This window comes from Pelodiscus sinensis, chromosome 14 (genome assembly GCF_049634645.1).
Source record: "Pelodiscus sinensis isolate JC-2024 chromosome 14, ASM4963464v1, whole genome shotgun sequence".
NCBI classification, from domain to species: domain Eukaryota; kingdom Metazoa; phylum Chordata; order Testudines; family Trionychidae; genus Pelodiscus; species Pelodiscus sinensis.
The window spans coordinates 24,180,920-24,201,421 of record NC_134724.1 but is presented as its reverse complement, the minus strand read 5'-3'; the positions used below and the strand labels follow the sequence as shown (position 1 = coordinate 24,201,421).

The 20,502-nt window shown below is 41.7% G+C and overlaps 1 protein-coding gene across 2 annotated transcripts in view; it reads right to left on the bottom strand.

Annotated features, from left to right (window-relative positions):
• DMXL2 (Dmx like 2) overlaps positions 1–20,502 on the bottom strand; it is a 147,345-nt gene that overhangs the window by 52,849 nt on the left and 73,994 nt on the right. For both annotated transcript variants that reach the window (XM_075897231.1, XM_075897232.1), the window contains exons 16-23: positions 15,789–15,908; positions 14,698–14,925; positions 12,410–14,092; positions 11,935–12,045; positions 10,006–10,175; positions 7,552–7,649; positions 7,222–7,387; positions 6,400–6,664 (exon numbers count right to left, since the gene is read on the bottom strand). In XM_075897231.1, the coding sequence (XP_075753346.1) occupies positions 6,400–6,664; positions 7,222–7,387; positions 7,552–7,649; positions 10,006–10,175; positions 11,935–12,045; positions 12,410–14,092; positions 14,698–14,925; positions 15,789–15,908 (2,841 nt within the window). The remainder of the gene's footprint in view (positions 1–6,399; positions 6,665–7,221; positions 7,388–7,551; positions 7,650–10,005; positions 10,176–11,934; positions 12,046–12,409; positions 14,093–14,697; positions 14,926–15,788; positions 15,909–20,502) is intronic.

Here is a 20,502-nt window from a genome sequence, read left to right as displayed (position 1 = left end):
CAGAGATGGGGACCAAGAAAGCTATAATCCCATTGGGCCAGGAGTGGAGAAAGGAACAGCTATGTACTGTATATTTGAGAGAGTTTATCTGTGTGTCTGTTTAACTATGTCACCTGTCTGTCCCTCATTCAGGGGCCACACCCCTGGCTGTGCCTGCTGCAGCAGCCATGAACAGGCACCTCTCACCTATCCCCAAGCTGCTGCAGTGAGAGAAGGTTAGGGTTGTCCTCTCTCTCCTTGGGGCAGCTTGTGTGCTGAAACCCTCACCCCCACCTCAGAACAATGATTTCAATGAAGAAAAACAAAACTTAGTTGAGTTAAGAACCTAAGCAATGCTGGGTTAATCTTCTAGCATTGAGTTATATATACTACTTATTTTCCACAAGTTTTAAAAAGACATATTCCTGAAAAACAAATATGAAGTAATGAAACCAAGCAACTGCTCCTTAGTTCCCCATTTGTTTTATAGTAGTATTAAAAAACACTCCCTACTTACACCTCCCACCTCCGCAGAGGCCCCTCCTGAAGATTCCAATCGAGAGCTATTGGATTTGGAGTGAGAAACCAAGATCATGAATCCAACCAGTAATTCCCACATGACAACATGGACTATAAATATTTCTACAAGTTGAACTGAAACCTTTATTTAGAAATAAAACATCCTATTTTTAAAAACAGAATAAAGTTGGCCAATATCTAAGGGCCCGTCTAAATTACATTTTTTTTAAAGCAGATATGCAAACTCGGCACTAATTTGCATATCTTCTATTGCATTTTTTAAAGTGGGTCTTTTGAAAGTGAAAGTAGTCTGGATACGGTTTTTGTTTTTTGTTTTTTTGAAAAATACCCCTTTTTTGAAAAACTGCATAAGCCTCCTTTTTTTAGAAAGAGCGTTTTTTTTAAAAAAAGGTTTAAAAAAAAACAAACAAAAAAAAACCACCCCGCGTCCAGACTATTGTCACTTTTGAAAGACCCACTTTCAAAAATTCAATCGGAAGAAGATATGCAAATTAGCACCAAATTTGCATATCTCCTTTTGGGGAAAAAAAAGTAGTCTAGACATGCCCTAAGAAAATAACAGCTTTGAATGCTATAAGGAGTCCCATTTGTCTCACAACAGCAGCTCAAGACCCAAGAGGAAGAATGCTATGAATATGAAGGGCCTGCTTCCCCTCTATGTTATACCAATTTAACCTCTGTATTATTTTACTGGCTGCTAAGCAGATGGTGTCCTGTTATTCTTGCTTAGCAAACAAATCTTGCTTGTTTTGATGTCACTTTGCCTTTTTATTTCCTACCTTGCCACTGTTTCATCCAGTTAAACAAGGACTCTAAATTTTTTTGGTCGAGGGCTGGCTTTTAGTACAGGACTGTATAGCACCTAGCTCAATGAGGTTGGATCACTGATGATACTAAGACTCATAATACTGTGTTACATAAGGCTAATAGTAATGTTGCAAAGTGTAAAATGAGGCCTACAATGTCACAAAGCTCATAATGTTCGACTTTAATCTGCTTTGTAAGTCTACTGGTGAGTTTTGCTAATGATTTGGGATTTCAGGCAGATTTTTAATATTCATTTTTGAAAGTATTAAACTCAATTTTAGTTGTTCCAAACAATCCTTGGCTCCTAAACAGTCTGAAGTACATGGAAGGTTATTTTTACGAATGTTCTTTCTCACTCTCTTTCTTTCTGGGCTTGGTGGTTATTGTATTGCTGGCTAAAAGGTGACTGGAAATGTGTATGCGACTGCCTGTGCTGACAAAACTTACGTCATGTAGTGGTGTGAATATTCCACCCCCTAAGCAACATACATTACACTGACATAGGCGTTTGTGAGCACAGAGTTATGTTGGTAGGTTTTTTTATGCTGACAGGAGATCTCTCTCCCATTGTTGTAGAGCATGTTCACCGGACGCGCTACACCAGTGCAGTTGTATTTCAGCAGCTGTGCTGCTGTAGGTCTGTATATAAAGTGTGACAGGGCATCTGCCCTGCACTGTCACTTTAACAGTTTAAAACACAGCCCTGGGAGAGGGCTGGAGCAGTGCAGCCAGCAGTTGAGCCAATTATAACCCAGCTGGAGCTATATAAATATAGAAGGGCAGAGACAGATTCACTCTTTCTCCAGCTGTAGAGCAGGAGGGACCTAGCTGCCAGGGAAGCTAGAGACTTTCTGACTTGGAGCAGGGCTGGGGAAGGGCAGGCAGAGCTGGGGAAGCTCTGGCCAGGCAAGCTTCCAGCCTGTAGGGCCTGAAGCAAGGCCTGAGGGTACTAAGGGACACAGCCAAGATAGCAGAAGGCTCACACCCCCTTGCCAATGATGAGTGGCCATTTCAGAGTGCAGTCTGCCCCTGAGGCAAGGAGCAGTAAGAGCACTGAAGCCAGATCTGACCCCTGTTCAATTTCATCTGCCCGTAGCAATTTTCCATACCACAGGCCAAAAACCCTGAACTCTGTGTCTGCCCCCTGTTCCTGCTGCTGGGCTGGAGCTGAAAGCACCAGCTCATAGTGATCAGGGACGCTCCACACACTGTCCTTGCCTGGAAGTGCTAACCCCATAACTCCCATGTGGCCAATGGGAACTGCAGGGCTGATACCTGCAGTTAAGGACAGTGCACAGAGCTACCTGCCCTTCCCAGGAGCCAGTCCAGGAAGTAGCCAGCATGTCCCTGAGGTCTGCCTTAGCCCTGCTGCACCACCAATCAGAAGCTGACTGATGTAAGTGCCCCATACCCCAACCCTCTCCCTCATCTCCATCCCAGATTCAAACTCCTTCCTGGAGCCTACATCCCCAACCCTCCTGCACCCCAACTCGCTTATCATAGAATCATAGAATAATAGGACTGGAAGGGACCTCAAGAGGTCATCGAGTCCAGCCCCCCTCCCTCAAGGCAGGACCAAGCTCCACCTACACCATCCCTGACAGATGTCTATTTAACCTGTTCTTAAATATCTCCAGAGAGGGAGATTCCACCACCTCCCTTGGCAATTTATTCCAATATTTGACCACCCTGACAGTTAGGAATTTTTTCCTAATGTCCAATCTAACCCTCCCCTGCTGCACTTTAAGCCCATTACTCCTTGTCCTGTCCTCAGAAACCAAGAGAACAAATTTTCTCCTTCCTCCTTGTGACACCCTTTTAGATATTTGAAAACCGCTATCATGTCCCCCCTTAATCTTCTTTTTTCCAAACTAAACAAGCCCAGTTCATGAAGCCTGGCTTCATAGGTCATGTTCTCTAGACCTTTAATCATTCTTGTCGCTCTTCTCTGTACCCTTTCCAATTTCTCCACATCTTTCTTGAAATGTGGCGCCCAGAACTGGACACAGTACTCCAGCTGAGGCCTAACTAGTGCAGAGTAGAGCGGCAGAATGACTTCACGAGTTTTGCTTACAACACACCTGTTGATACAACCTAGAATCATATTTGCTTTTTTTGCAACAGCATCACACTGTTGACTCATATTCAACTTGTGGTCCACTATGACCCCTAGATCCCTTTCTGCCATGCTCCTTCCTAGACAGTCGCTTCCCATCTTGTATGTATGGAACTGATTGTTCCTTCCTAAGTGGAGCACTTTGCATTTCTCTTTATTAAACCTCATCCTGTTTACCTCTGACCATTTCTCTAACTTGCTAAGGTCATTTTGAATTATGTCCCTATCCTCCAAAGAAGTCGCAACCCCACCCAGTTTGGTATCATCTGCAAACTTAATAAGCGTACTCTCTATCCCAATATCTACATCATTGATGAAGATATTGAACAGTACGGGTCCCAAAACAGACCCTTGAGGAACTCCACTTGTTATCCCTTTCCAGCAGGATTTAGAACCGTTAACAACAACTCTCTGACTACGGTTATCCAGCCAATTATGCACCCACCTTATCGTGGCCCCATCTAAGTTATATTTGCCTAGTTTATCAATAAGAATATCATGCGAGACCGTATCAAATGCCTTACTAAAGTCTAGGTATATGACATCCACCGCTTCTCCCTTATCCACAAGGCTCGTTATCTTATCAAAGAAAGCTATCAGATTAGTTTGGCATGACTTGTTCTTCACAAACCCATGCTGGCTATTCCCTATCACTTTATTACCTTCCAAGTGTTTGCATAGGATTTCCTTAATTACCTGCTCCATTATCTTCCCTGGGACAGACGTTAAACTGACCGGTCTATAGTTTCCTGGGTTGTTCTTATTCCTCTTTTTATATATGGGCACAATATTTTCCCTTTTCCAGTCTTCTGGAATCTCCCCTGTCTGCCATGATTTTTCAAAGATCATAGCTAAAGGCTCAGATACCTCCTCTATCAGCTCCTTGAGTATCCTGGGATGCATTTCATCAGGACCTGGTGACTTGCTGACATCTAACTTTCTTAAGTGACTTTTAACTTGTTCTTTGTGTATCCTATCTTCTAAACTTACCGTCTCTCTGCTTGTATTCACTACGTTAGGCACACCTCCAGACTTCTCGGTGAAGACCGAAACAAAGAAGTCATTGAGCATCTCCGCCATTTCCAAGTTTCCTGTTACTGCTTCTCCCTCCTCACTAAGCAGTGGGCCTACCCTGTCCTTGGTCTTCCTCTTGCTTTTAATGTATTTATAAAAAGTCTTCTTGTTTCCCTTTATGCCTGTAGCTAGTTTGATCTCATTTTGTGCCTTTGCCTTTCTAATCTTGCCCCTGCATTCCCGTGTTGCTTGCCTATATTCATCCTTTGTTAGTTGTCCTAGTTTCCATTTTTTATATGACTCCTTTTTTATTTTGAGGTCGTGCAAGATCTCCTTGTTAAGCCAAGCTGGTCTTTTGCCATATTTTCTATCTTTCCTACACAGCGGAATTGTTTGCTTTTGGGCCCTTAACAACGTCCCTTTGAAATACTTCCAACTCTCCTCAGTTGTTTTCCTTCAGTCTTGCTTCCCATGGGACCTTACCTACAAGTTCTCTGAGCTTATCAAAATCTGCCTTCCTGAAATCCATTACCTCAATTGTGCTGGTCTCTCTTCTACCTTTCCTTAAGATCATGAACTCTATTATTTCGTGATCACTTGCCTCACCCCAAAGACCACAGTCCCTCCCCACACTCCAGCCGTTTGCACAGCCCTGAGCACCCCCTTCTCCTGCACCAAAACTTCTGCCCAGACCCTGCATCCCCACTCACTCCTTTAAGCCCACTCCAGCACTCCAAACCCCTAAGCCTCAGCCTGGAGAAGGGATGTTCAATTTAGATTTACTGGCTAATTGAATAGTGAATGAAATTTGCATCAGCTATTTGCTTAGTCGATAAGGGCACCTCTGCCTCTGAAGTGTAGCAACAACCCCAGGGGAAAAGCACTGCGGGGAACACAGGGCCAGTGGGGGAGTCCCCAGCTGATCTGGGATATACGTGGTGCTGCTGCTTTGAACCACCTCCCTTACCCTCCTCCCCACCCTTGCTGCCTCTTTCTGATAGAGGCAGTAAGGGGTGGAAAAAGCAACTAGTCAACTAGCGTGTCAAGTACCTGATAAGCATTTGCTTATCAGATAGTCGACTAGTTGTTCACATCCCTAGCCCAGAGCACCTCCCTGCACCTCAAAGCTCTTATCCCCAGGCCTACCGCAGAGCCCACTCCCTCTCCCCCCCCCCCCCCCAGTTGGAGCTCTCATACTCTCCTGCACCTCACCCCTCTGATCCAGCCTGGATCTTCCTGCCGCATCTTGAACCCCTCCTTTTCGGTCCCATGCCTGAGCCTAAAAGAAGCTCCGAGTCTATGCCTCCTCACTCTGTGTGGCTGTGTGAGATCCATGACTGATTTTTTCTGGGGGTTAGTGGTCCCTGATAGAGAAAAAGTTTCCCATCCCTGGCCTACAAGTTTAGTCCTGCAGTGATCCAGAATGATGGTGCTCAGATGGTCAATAGCAGGTTAGAGAAACTGGGTGCTGTAAACCGGAGGTCAAAATTTGGGTAAATCTCAGGATTCTATTCCAAAAATCGTAGATGTAGGCTTATCACTTGAAGGAAGTGCCCACAGGGAGACAGAGCTCACAGGTAACACTCACTCATGAACCACAGCAAGCACATTTGTAAAAAATGGAATTACTATACTGTAATAAGTTTATGGTAACAGGCGCTATAGCACCCTTCAAATAAGTACAACACAATGGAGAATTAACCTGATAATTAAAAGATATTAGCTTCTATGTTGAAATCTTTTGTAAATTTTTCTGAGAATTATTGTATTAATGAATTACAACTCCGGTAACAACTACTTTCACTGTTGTTGCTGCCTTTTTTCATATTTAAGGATTATTTGTTTATTTTTAAACGCTTAATTATTATATTTAATGATGGAAGGATCTAAAAATGCTACTGGTAAAATATATTTGAAAATGACAACACTGATATTTTCCCTACCTGGATTTTCATCATCTTCCTTAGGTGTTTGTTCCAATAAAGTGTCAAGTGCTCTAATGTAGTCTTTCGTTATCCAATAGGCAAGACTTCGCAGGAAGGGATCAGGATGCAATTTAGTACATCTGAAGCCAGTTCCATCTTTCTGGCAACCCAAAATCTTTTCATAAAGAATGGATGTATAAGTGAGGGAGGTCTCAAATTCTGATTCGTATAAACGAGCAATAACCATGGCCAGCTGAATATCTTCCATTTTTTCAAGACATACCTATAGGAATAAAGCGTGAAAAGCAAGCTGCTGAATTAGATAAGCCTAACTCACTTAAAGAAAGAACTAAATAATCACCTACATGTAGAATGAAAAATAATTTCCCCCATCATATAAAAAAGTTTAAAAGGTACATTAAATTTGAGGGTCAAAAACCTGGATCCAAATTCTTTTTTCTCTTCTGTTTGGCCAGAAATATGCGGATTATTTTTCAGATTTTTATAAAATTTTGGATTATTTAGTAGTGTATCAATGGATAAATAATATAATAGATTTTTTTAAGGCTTACCCACAATTTTTCAACATTATTCACATTAACATTTTGGGGGGTTTCTGTATTGAACCAAATACAGAATTATTACATGATCTCAAATATAAAGACTTGCAATGCACGCACAACACACATGGAGGCAGCATTAAGGTTGCATAATCCTGACTTTCATTGCTCCGCTGTACAACTTTTTCTTGCCACAGCTTTTATGAAATGATTCAACACCACATCGTGATGAATATCAATTCTCAAATTCAGTTCAGAAATTCCATTTTACTTTACATACCTCTACAGCATCTTTCAGGGAACCAGCTAGTAAGAAAAAAGCAGCAGATTGTTCAAAGCGTTGTTTTCCCAATAAAGCAAAGGCATTTTTCAAAGCTGCTTTGCGCCACCTATCTTCACTGAAATTGTGGCTGAAAAATGTGGTCATCTTTTCATCATGCTGAGATCTGTGTTAAAAAGCACACAAAAACCCCAACACATACTTAATTATAACTTAAATTGCATCTTTTGATCCCAACACCACTTGAAATGAGTCTCTAATATGAAATAGTCCTTCTTTACACTATTAGTTTTATTACTATTTTTAAAATCAAAAGTTAATGGAGCTCACCTAAACAAACCCCATACCACTGCTTTTTTCTTCATAGCAAGATAAAAAATTGCAGCATCCAAGGCATCATTGTTCCTTTGAAATGCAGCTTTTGCAACCTACAGTAGTAGATAGGGAGCAAACAGTTATTGCAAAAAAAGGCTGCCTTTGGCTAAAAACCGCACAAACTCTGGTGGGAATTATATCATGGAGTTCTTGTGTGTGTTCCTATAAAAAGAGGTGGGTAACTTCCAACCTGTGGGCCAGACATGGTTCACCAGGGTTAGCTCCCAGTGGGCTGCCAAATGCTTTGTTTACTTGACCATCTGCAGCTCCCAGGCATTGAAGTTCACTATTACTGGTCAATGGGGACTGCAGGAAGCAATGGCTCAGCCTCTACTGCTTCCTGTAGCTCCCAGTGGCCAAGAATGGCAGACTGCAGCCCTCAGGAGCTGCACGTGGCCATGCCCGCGGATGGTCAGGTAAACAAAGCATCTTGCGGCCCACCAATGGCTAATCCCAATGAACTGTGCCCTGTCAGCATGCCGGTGGTACCTGACCCCTGATATCAAGCTATGTAGATGCTTAGGGAATATTTTGTAGAAGACACTATTTATAGAGTCTGTAGCAGATTACACTTTAAAAAGTGTAAAATGTGAAGTTACAGAATGACAAACAATCATTTTTCATCCCTCATAGCTGATGAGGTAATTTTCATCTGGCTATACTGTCAAGAGTTCCCTTTCATCCTTCCACTTCTATGATTCACAATCATTTACTCCAGTGGTCGGCAACCTTTCCGAAGCGGCATACCAAGATTTAATTCTTCTGCCCTGGGCAGTGCTGCTCTCTCAGGAGTGGCTCTTTCCATTGCAGTGGACTACCTGCGTCAGTGCAAATCTTTCCACAGACTGCCAGCTGCTAATGGTAACTCACCATTAATTACATAATTACGCCCGAGCCATTTTGCTAGTGCTGCAGCTGTGAAGAATGGTTTAATTTAAATTATTAAACAGATTACGTGTTTTAACATTCTCCTCGTGTTAGTTTATCAAATTTCATTTTAAATAAAGTAAAATATTATGTCCAACACTAAAGGTTTCAATGTTTTCTTTATTTATGGGAAGGGTGGGGAACCTTTTCTGGGTTGGGGTTACTGACCCACAAAAAATCAATTGGGGCGCGCACAAGTGAGAAACAAAAAAACTCCTCCCCAAGCCCCCAACCCTCACTGATGTGGCCCTCAACTGAGATACCTCACTCTTCTGGCACCCTAGGGCCATGGAGTGAGGGGAGAGGAAGGGACAGGGAGGACTGAGGTTCAGGGCTTCCAAATAGCTATTTGGGGAGAGAGACAAAGAAGTGGGGAGTAAAGGAAAGTGTAGCTTCTTCAAAGTACAATTGTATCTTCCCTCACTTCTTCCCTCTGCTCCAGCCTCACTCCCTTCAGCCCCATGATATTGCTCTCACAGCCTGATACCCTGCATTGGCCATGCCCCTCAGTGTAACCCTTGACCTCTCCCATCCTGCCCCTGCATCCTTCTTCACTCCCCGACTCCACATCCCTGTGCCCCCAGTGCAGTACTGGGATTTGCAGCCCCCCAGAAGCAACATTTGGGCGAGGAGAGGCAGGGCAGGCAGAGCCCAGAGCTAGCTCCAGCCCAGCTGGGCACAGTAGGGCACTGGGGAAGGGGCCTCACCCCCACACATAGCCCACAAGGAGCAGTGCGATGCAGCCCAGGGCTCGGCGCGCCACGTGATGGCCACCCAACCCCAGGTCTGTGGAGCAGGCCCATCCCTTCCCAAAGCACGAGACAGCCCCAGGGACTCATGCACACATGCATCTCTCCTGCCCCACACAGGACGCTGGAGCTGGTACTCCAGCCTGCAGCTGCACGGCTCAGGCTCAAGCCGCAGCAGTGGCTCCCTGCTGCAAGGGAGAGGAGAGGCAGAGCTGAGCTCCTACCCCACATGCAGTAAAAAATAAATAAATAAAAATTGGCTCACGTGCTGCTTGTGACACGTGTGCTGGGGGTTGCCAACCCCGATTTACTCAATATGTTATCTTCTTGCTATTTCATTTATATCCAAAGGTCTATCCATATGAATCTAATTATTGGACTGGAGACTTAAAATTACAAAAGCTGGGAGATTCAACAGGTAAAAACCTGATCCCACTGATGTCAATGAGAGGTCTACCATTTGAGATGAAAAATTCACTGTTTAATAGATTTAAGATTAAGAAAAATGTATTTTTAAAATGAGGAAGTCAGTAACTTCTTTTAACTTATTATTGTTCTTAAAGTACTTTTTAGTTATTGACATGTGATCTAACATGTCTGACAATCTTAACACTAATGTCATTATCATGGATTTCTGTTATGAATTGCATATCTAAAACATATCTTGCTGTAACTTATTCCTTAAGCTATACAAAATACAACATAAAGTTTTCACATAAGTGATTCACACTACCTTCTCAATGCACCTTCGGAGTGTGTTAATATTCCTAACCCACCAGCCTATACCCATTGCTCTTAGTTCTGACCACTGTAGATCTCCTCTCTGGATAGCAGGAATCATGTTGATCAACTCTTCCTCAGCTTCTGAATGAAAAGCCCAGGCAAAATGGCAGGTAGATACACCTAAATAGTTACATGTAACAATTACCTTCAGAAAATAAAAGGTTGTTAATAAACAAGTGAAAAATTGGAAGCAGACTGCATATGGGCCATATCACGACTTTATCATTTTGTTTCTAAATTTCTACTCAAGTGCTTTCAGTGGGGCAACAATTTTCTTCTTTTAAAAATACATACATACATAGTCTTCAAATCACAAATGCAAGTGAGCAAATCAGAGGTGGGATTCAGTCTAGGAGTGGGGTGCTTTTAGATGGCTCAGTCCCAATAGGAGCAGTGGTGCTGACCAGGTTACTAACTGGTGATGCACTCTCCTGGTAGAGCAGATCCTTCTTTGAACACAAATTGCTACGTGTGTACAAAATGATATTATGTCAGTAAACGTAGAGATTGTGTAGACCCTGCAATTATTTCAGTTAATTCCCCAAAGATTCCAACAAGTACTTCTCTGTCTTTAAAGCACTGAATTCATAATCAAATTCTTATTTTTCTGACATTGCCTGAAGTTTCTGGTCGCAGCAGGGATTTGAAGGGTACTAGGTCTGATGAAGAACTGCAAAGCAATATCTAGGTAGCAATCAGGCAATGAATTCAGCTCTGCTCAGGCATTTTTTTCTGCCCTCTACCCCAAAAGTTCTAATGTGGGAAACAGCTAAAATGGACAGAATGAGAAGGCTGTTGTTGTGAACTGCAAAGCTGTGAGAGTAGGTGTGATACAAGGAAGACGACACATGCTTGCTGCTTTAGGAGTCAAAAGGAGTATGTCTCTTAACCCTAGAGGTCTAACCTCCTTCCTCCTGCTTACTCTCCCTCAGTAGCAGCTCCTCTCAATAGTGACTCCACTTTATACATTTCTCTTAACATCTCTGCTAACTTTGAAGAGCAAAGTAAGAATATACATTACCAGTGCTAGGACCAGAAAGCCAGGAAGGGAAATGTGCAGCAACAACGCAAAAGTACATTGGAAAAAATAGGCTACATGACCCACTTCTCAAACTCTTGAAATGATTATTGGCAAACAGTGTACCAAACAGCAATCCTTCCTGTTGCTGCCTTTAATTGCAAACTGAGGAATCCGGTGCTCAACACAGCAGCCTTAGTACACTCTCATTCCTTTACCACACACACTGGAATGCTAGGGTGAGAGGCAGGGACAAAGGGAAAATACCTTGCTATTACAAGTCCCTTGAAAAGCTGGGAACCTGTCTGCCTGCTCCCCTATCCCAAATTTCAGAAAGCATCATTGAGCCCCTGCTTCAACCAGGAAGCAAATGACTGGGATGAAAATTACAAATTAGTTTTGAAAAATTAACGGAGACTTATTTTTATTTCTTCTGCAAAGATGATTTAAAAAACCCTTAATTTTGTTGGGGAAAATACCCAAACATCAAACTGACAAGCCATAATCTTTTTACCACATTTTCCAACTCATGACTTGTCTATTGTTCTCCTTCCATTACCTTCATCATAGACTGTAACAAAGAAGTTATGAACTATTCACAATGGCAGGATTCACAGGTACCATTGGTAGTCTATTTCAGCAAAAATAATAAAGAGTCTGCTGGCAATTTAAAGACTTAATTTTATTAAGGCATAAGATTTGTGAGTTGCATGGTGGATGCATATATGTAAGTCTTTGCAGGATCATGGCTTATGAGAAAACATAAAATAAAAATTACTAAATGGGGTAATAGAAATATTGACGATAATGCTGAAATGTTTTTTCTCTGCTCCTGTGAACACAAAACATAGCAAAGTTTACCTTGATGAAGCAGCTGAACTCGATATAAAGGCGGGAGTGAAGTCAGAAGGCATGTATGCAAGCGCATGGCCAATAAATACCGCAAGCCACATTCATCTAATGTATCTCTGCCTGCCCAAAAAAAAAAAAAGATTTGTACTTGTAAACACACAATTTATATACCCCATTGATATTTTCATAGCGGGGGGGGGGGGGGGGGGGGAGGAGAGACAGAACAGATATGGAGACTGACTCTATCCTTCTACTTATTAACAGATCAGGACTGAGGCACACTGAGCAACAGCATGTGTGGAAAAACTAACCTACCATTGCTTCTGCTGCATCTTATCTGAACCAATGGCTTTGCATACCAGCTCTGTCAATACATCTTTTATGAGTACTAAGTTCACTTAAACACAATTAGTCATTATGAATAATTCTATTTTTAACAGTTGAAATACACAAACATTAATCAGAATTCACACTCTCTACTAACCTGAGTAAGTCTTATCTCTGTTCTCATCAAGTTCAGTGCCTGTTGTAGCCACTGTGTCTGCCAAAGCAACCAGGAACATCTGCTCCAAACGAGTGAGGCCTGGCAAACTTGAATGCATCAGGTGACTGGAAAGTACACTAGCGTGTTCTTGGCCAAAGTAAGATGGTCCATATTGAGAAAGGTTAATTACTTTGGATTTACTCTCTCTCTTTTCCAGCTCAAAATCTATAAAGTCATCAGTTGTAACAGACTGAATCTGGAATAAATTTGAATATTGATCCTCTGTTTTTCTTTTAATGTGATCTTCAGACCCCTTAGGTACATTAGCAGTTTCTTCAGAAATTTTAAATGTGGTATCTTGATCTGCAGCAAGCAATGCATACAATGGCAGTGGTGGAATAGAATCGATCTCAGTATAGTCTCTAGTACCATCTTTTCCAGCAGTGATTGTGTCCTTTGCAGTACTACCGCTTACACTAATGGTACGAGAAAGATGACGTTTTGGTCCACCACCTTCCCCAGCTTCTACATCTCTAACTATTGCAACTTCTCCTGCAATACATTTAACTAAATGGGACAGAATGGCTTTAGCTCGGCGAACTTTACCTAAGTCCATCAATTCTAATAGCTGGGTTGGGTGATACTGTGGAAGAGTAGGGGAAAGGACGTGAGCAGCTTCAAAAAGGCCTCCATCTTGAATTACCATTGGAGTGCCAAAGACATCATCCACAACACCTGCTCCATCGATTACACTGGTCTTCTTTGCTAGCAAACTTGTTTTAAGTGGATCTTGAGTTACTGAGTCTTCAGCAGTAAAAACATCACTTTCGCCATCACCAAATTTGACAGCATGTTTCCACTGTGCATATACATGCATTTCACAGTCCATTCCCACTACCAGTATGCCATCTCGTACCCAAGAGAGAGAAACTGGCAATGAAGGAGTGCCATCTACAGAGGACATCAAATCGATAGATCTCAGCAGTACCCATTTGGACTTTATGCCTTGTTTTATGCTACCACCTAGTGGTAAAGTAATAATAGCTACTCCATCCTTGCTGCTTGTTTGCTCTGTCACAATTCCTGAAAGTCGTCCATACATAAATATATTGGCACCTACCCCAACTGTAAGTATATGTGAGCCATCTTCTTTTGATACCCAGTCCAACTGTACCAAATGCTTGATACTGGGCATTAGGTATTTGTCTTTATTTAAAAATATATCTGATTTACTATATACAAATAAATTACTATCTACACTGACCCTTGAATCAAGTACACTCCCAACTTTAACTAAGTCATCCAGATGAACTGTCTGTTCCAAAACCCATTCAGATCCTCCTGTAGACTCACATTCAAATATACAAACATGCATAGAAAATTCTTTGGAAACAAAACCATTATGCTGTACAGGTTGTTTGTATGCCACAGCAAGACGTCCTGTGTAAGAACAGCTAACTGCAACTGGCCTTCCTATTACACATACTGTACTGCTGTTGTTTTCCCCTTCATCATTCATTAAAGGCCATTTTCTCCAATGATACGTCTCCATCATTTCATTTCTGCTATTTAAATCCATCTCTACAGTGCATCTCCAGAATCGCACTTTGTTGTCTGAACAGGATGTTACCACCAAATAAGGTGCAAGGCAGACTGGGTATATTGATGATGAGCTCAGGTGCCCTAAGAAAGATCAAATATAACTCACTATTAGTAACATAAAATATAACGGATGCATGAATGAAATATACTATTTTCAGTAGTTTAGATTAGGAATATTAGGGCAGGTTTTCAAAAGATTAGTGTTTTCTTAACTTGGTTAAACATGGGAAGAAATGATGCAAAAACAATTATGAGGCCTTGGGCATTATGCTAGGGCACTAGACAGTGTTTTTCTCATTCTTTCAGAAAGACACACAGCAGACCTTCTGAAAGCCCCAAGGAACATTTTAAACTATTGTGGGAAAAAGGGAGTGTGCTTGGGTAAAGCTGGAAATTTGACCCACTGACTAAGCCAAATTTATCAGACAGTTTTGTAAATTAGCATTAAAAGAGTCATACAGACTTGTAGTTTTTTAAAAAGTCAACTACCATTCTCTCTAATCTACTGGAGTTAGGAGACCTAGAATGTAGTTTCACCTCAAATTCAGAACACAGTATCATGAAAGAACACAAACATCAGTGAACCAAAAGTTTGGCAAAATGAGGTTGTACAACACAGTACTACTAACTAAAAATTAACTTATTGTAAAAAACTTGTTAATCTGCTTAGAACAATATTATTTTACCTGCAGAAGGGGTTGCTCTTATTACTTCTACACCAGTTGGAAGATCTAGAGGATAGCTATATACAAGTCTAGAACTCAAAATGAGTTTACTGGCAGTCTGAAGATTAGCAATTGATGCAGAACGTGGCATAGGACTTGAGCCAGGTGAGGTATCTGGAGAAGATTCCAGAGTCTTTTGTTCAGGTACACAAAGTTGATTCTCTGATGAAGTAACTTCAGGTTTCTTTGCTTGAAAAGAAACATTATAAACAGTATTATAATTTATAGTGCTAACAGCCAATGTTCAAATATCCTATAGACACAGATTTATTTTTTTAGGCGTACATTAGTCACATAGAACAGGTACATTGCATACTTCTTGATTGCTCTTGTTCTACTTGGAAACAGTTCAGATCAAAAGTCCTTGTTTTCACAGGATCACAAATTTCTCAAGCATTTACATTTTCTGCCTATAACAAAAACAGCAGAGTCCAGTGGCATGGTAATAAAATTGTTAGCCTTTAAAGTACCACTGGATTCTGTGCTGTTTTTGTTATAGGCAGAAAATGTAAATGCTTGAGAAATTTGTGATCCTGTGATCACAAATTTTTGTTGCTTTTGTTGAAATAAACCAACACGGCTACCCCTAAAAACCTGTAACAAAAGTGTTATTTTGTGACTGCAACAGAGTGGATTTGATTTTCCTTAAACTTTGGTAAGTAGCTATCACTCAGCTAAATCAAACTTTTCTATTGATCTTACAAGTTATTCTAAAATTGCCAATGCTTAATTTGTAGTAGAATTCAGACAGCTGATTAACTCTGTAATACAAATGAAATTGAGCTGTGCAAGTATAATGATATCTATATCTATATCTATCTCTATATGTTACCATAACAGTTATGTGATAACTTCCACTAACTTTACTTAAATGGCCTCTAATATTAAAAATGAAAATTTAATATAAGTGAACTGGTTGCTTGGATGCTGCTCATTTATTTACCGTGGCTTTCCTAATGAGGAAATCTATTTTAAAAATGACTAGCTTAAATTTGCTTTTGCAATGGTTAATGTTAATAAATGTCCATCTCTGAGAAAATACAATCACTCACCTAAACATGCTTGCACAGATTTAAGATGAAGATGCCACATGTGAAGAATTGAGCATCCATTGCGATCTTTTTCAATTACCACAAGATAAAATTTTTCTGAGAAAGATGGTGGACGATACCCTGTTATTTAAACCAAACACATAATTATGAAGTTAAATGGTTCAATAAAAATAATTTAAATATTAAATACAATTTTTATGAAAACCTCTGATACCTAAAGAATTATGTGGTAGATGGGGTGTCCTGTTTTTTAGTTTTCCAAAATGTTGCTTTAGTTGTGTATATAGTTAATTTTGTATTCTTATAAATTAATAATCATCATAAAAAGTTATTTTTAGCAAGATTAAATATTTAACAGTTGTTTATGTAAGACATTCATTCTTCCTTGTTTGAAGTATATGTCAGGATAACAGTATTACAGATTACTGAAAAACGTTAAAGCTGATGCCACTCAAGTTGGGAGAGCAGCAAGAACTGATGAACAAGAAGTCATCAATTCTTCCCAAAGGGTCTTCTAATTCTCTGCTCAAACCCCACCCAAACACAAGCTGAAGAAGCCTGGGGGTTTCTCTAACTCATGCCATCTGCTTATGTTCACCAAAGGTCCATACACCCGCTGGAGAAAGGAAGAGCAAAATGCATTCCATCTATTCCTACTCTATACTGTTTCCCCTGCATTATGATCAGCCACAAGAGGGACAGAAGCAGTGTTCTCTGTAATCAAGCTTTGCACTTGTGCAACTACTTGAGAGAAATAGAAAAAAACCCTATTTCACTAGGAGGGTGGTGAAGCACTAGAATGAGTTACCTAGGGAAGGTGGTGGAACCTCCATCCTTAGAGGTTTTTAAGCACTGGCTTGACAAAGCCCTGATTGGAATGATTTAGGTGGGACTGGTCCTGCTTTTAGTAGGGGGTTGTACTCAATGACCTCCTGAGGTCTCTTCCAACCCTATGATTCTGTGATTCAGATGCTGCCCAGCTAGAATGCTCACAACTAGGTTTTTCTATCGGTGATGCAAATTCACACATGACATAGAGCACATAAAAAAATCCATTTCACACATCGAAGGAAAAAAATCCACACATAGATGGAAAAGATCAGAGGGAACATTGCATACGAGCTGAATATTTCAGCTGTTGACCAACAGGGGACTCTCAAGCAGTGCTTGAAAATAGCATCTGCTCCCTCTGTGCTAACAAAACAGAGCAAAGAACTGACCAATGTGCTGATTATAGCTCACTGACCTTTTTGAAATAGTTGTGAAACCCTTCCCCATTGAAGTCACTAGCAAAATTCCCATTAACTTCAGTGGGGCCTCCAGGATGACACTAATGTCAAGGTTGAATCCCACTGGTTTCAGTTGTTTATAATAGAAACACTTAACCACAAAACTGGAATGATCAAAATGTCTGACTTCAGGAGAATGTTGTCTTTACTGATGGAATTAATGCTCTACAATGTACATTTTCCCAGAGTTATTATTATTATGTCTTTGTGGCAAAGCAGCTGCTGCATCATATTCCCAGTGGCTATTTGTGGCATTGCAATAGCTGTACTTCCAACATCCCCTAGGCCTGTTCGGCCTGTTTTACACTCCAGAATAGCCAGGTAACAGAGCCCCAACGTTCTGCAGAGCCTCAAATCCTGCCCTTAAAGGCCAACAGACAATAGCAAAATAACAGCATTTTCAGGCTGATTGGGATAAGCTGGTAGCTGCCACCTTTGCAGGCTAGCTTCAGTTTCAAGCCATCCCTACGCCAACGTCAGCTCCTATGTTTCTCTCCCACCACCTGATAGTTGTCATATTCCCTCTAACCAGTGGTTCAGGCCAGCTGCAGTCTCTGGTTGGCCCATATCCAGTCAGACTTCCAGCTCAGATTCAGGCTCCCAGGCTTCTCTCAGTCTTCAGCCCAAGAAAGCAAACTTTCAGCTCTCTCTTTCCTGGGTCTGCACCGCAGGCTCTCTCACAGCCACCCTTTGCTCTTCCTGAATGAAGACCCAGTCCCTCCCTAGCTGGATTTGGCCACAGCCATGCCTAACACCTCTCAATGAGCAGCTCAGTATTTTAAGTGCCTTCTCCATTTTAATCTTTCCATCACCAGTGTGGGTTATACACCTGCCACACAACCTCCTGCCCAGTTGCTAGGATCTTGCCATTTGGAGGGGGGAGGGTAGGAAGAAGACGATCTTGTCCAACTTCTCACCCGGGTTGTATCATAATGCCAATAAATAGACTCACTTTCCCCAGAGGGCTCCCAGTCAGCTGTCCAATGAACCTCTCATATACTATTGGAGCACCATCTTGAATTATAATCCCTTTTTCTTTTCTTAGGTTTGCATGCAAACCTAAGAAAAGGCCACCTCCAAAGCCTGATCCAACTTCATCAGCTTTTTGTGCAACTTTGCTCCTGTTACCACTTATTGGTTAAACGGTGGGGAACCTTTTTTAGGTTGGGGGCCAATGACATCCTATCCCTGACTCACTCAATCTACTGCCGCTCCTCTAACAAGGGGTTTTTGATGACTTCTACAAAGTTGTTCTGAATCTCCACATTGCATTGTTCTGGCCCAACTTTGGATCCCTGCTTTGTTGCATTTTGTTGCTGCTGTTTTTTGTGCTCCAATTCCACTTTTATTTGGACCAAGTCCTGTTATAACTGTGTCTACCCATTTTATAATTTTCTACCGGGAGATATTTCTGAAAGGTCTCACTGAGCTTTTTGTAGCTATTCCTATAAGCTGTGAAGATGTTTCAGTTTTCTCTTTACTTCTCTCAGTAGTCTCCAGGTCATCTAACAAGTCCCTCCAATCCTCTCACCTGTGCCCAAGGCCCAAACCATCCTGAGCATAATACCAGAACTAGGGATGTAAGCGACTAGTCGACTGTCCAATAAGGAAAAGCTCATTGGATAGTCAACTAGTCCCTCAATTAGTTGCTCCCCCACCTTGCTGCCTCTTAATACATTTAACAGGCAGAGCCGCAGCAGGGTCAGCTCCCGGGAGCTAACCCCACTGTGGCTCCCCTGCTTATCTACTAGTCAATGGTAAATCCATCGACTAGTTGATTAAACAAAATTTAACATCCCTAACCAGAACCTGTGTAGGTTTCTCCACTATGGGCTTGCGTACCATCCCATGCCCCATCTGGGCTGCGAAACTTTGCCAGTTTCTGCCCAGAGTCACAGAAAGCTCCTTAACACTCCAACTGTTACTTTGCCACGCTGACGCTGCACCTCTAACTCCACCATTGCTCTGCTCCTCTGACCCCCTCCAGCGGATACGTGGATTGGAATGTGCTGGTGTGTCTTGCCAGATAGGAAAATTCTTATTAGGGGAAATGGGCTTCTATGTGCCCTACTTGATGGATACTACAGAGGGTGGCATCTGATTGTGGCTAAAGGCGCCACCCAAACCAGAGACTATCATCATCCCAGTCTGGCACACTTTACCAGAAACACCTGTCTGGGTTTCCTTGGCAACTGCTCAGAGTACTCCTGTTGATCTGCAGAAATGACTGGAGAGAGGGATGACTGTGAATTAGGTCTGCACAAGACTCTTCCTCCTAGTGTGTTTTCTCCAGCCTCTGAAGACGTGGGTTTGACTTCTTTCCACCTTTCATGGGGTGATGTTCTTGACCTGGCTCACCATTCAGATCATCTACTTCCAAAGAGGCCTTTCTTCTTTATCCTGCACTGCTGGAAATTGGATGAAACTGTCATCTAGCTTTGGACTGTAGATGGCAGAACCTGCAAACGTTGTTCTAGGATGATCGGTTTGGAAATTTTCTCTGTAGAACTCATCTCTGGACAAAACATGATTCCCTGTCTTGGAACAACAGAACCAACCACCCCCAGAGCATGCTCCTTTGTAGAACTGTTCCATTCTAAAACAGTGTCAATAAACTTCAGGTGTCAAATGTATGATATAAGATTTCACTTGCTCATTAAATACAGGCCTGGGTGCTATTTGGGCCTCTCCTGACAAAAATGAGGCCACCGAGAATACCTGTCTATCCTGCTTCACTAGCTACTTGCTCAAAAGTACATAAAGCCTCTAGGTCATTGTCTGGCCCCCACTTTTCAAAGCCTTTTTACCCTAAGAATTGTTTGATTCCTTGAGGTCCACTATTCCACACTCTGCAGCAAATGCTCTTACTGCAGCTGAAGGGCTTCCTGTTAATGTTGCTGTTCTTTCAGCAGCTGCAGGAAGAGAGACTGGGTCTGATCCCTGCTGTGTTCTCCTCCATTTTGTAGCTTTTCTTTTATTCCTCCCTTTTTAAAGGGAATAGCTATAGTTCTTGGACAAGTACCCACATGTGGCAAGCACCTGGTAGCTCTTGCAGCACCATATAAAGCTGTGCCTCGGTTTCCTCTGTGCCTTCTCTGGCCATTGGCATGGCCTGTCTGTACAGCCAAAAGCCAGGTAGAGTCTGATGAGGTGCAGCCCAATAGGTAAACTGAATTTTTGGACCACTATGCTCCATAGTGAATCCGTATCAAACATTGTCCCTATATGGTTTTTGTAGCTTGAAAGTTATTTCTGACTAGAATTCTCTTTTTCAATCCAAAGGACAAACATTTCCCAAAATGTGCCAAACATTTGGCCTTTCTGTGCTTAATTCAAGTGTTTGAAAGATGGACATGTAAGTAGTACATATGCTATTTCCACCAACAACAGAGGCTATCATTTTTAAAATTTCACAGTCAATTATT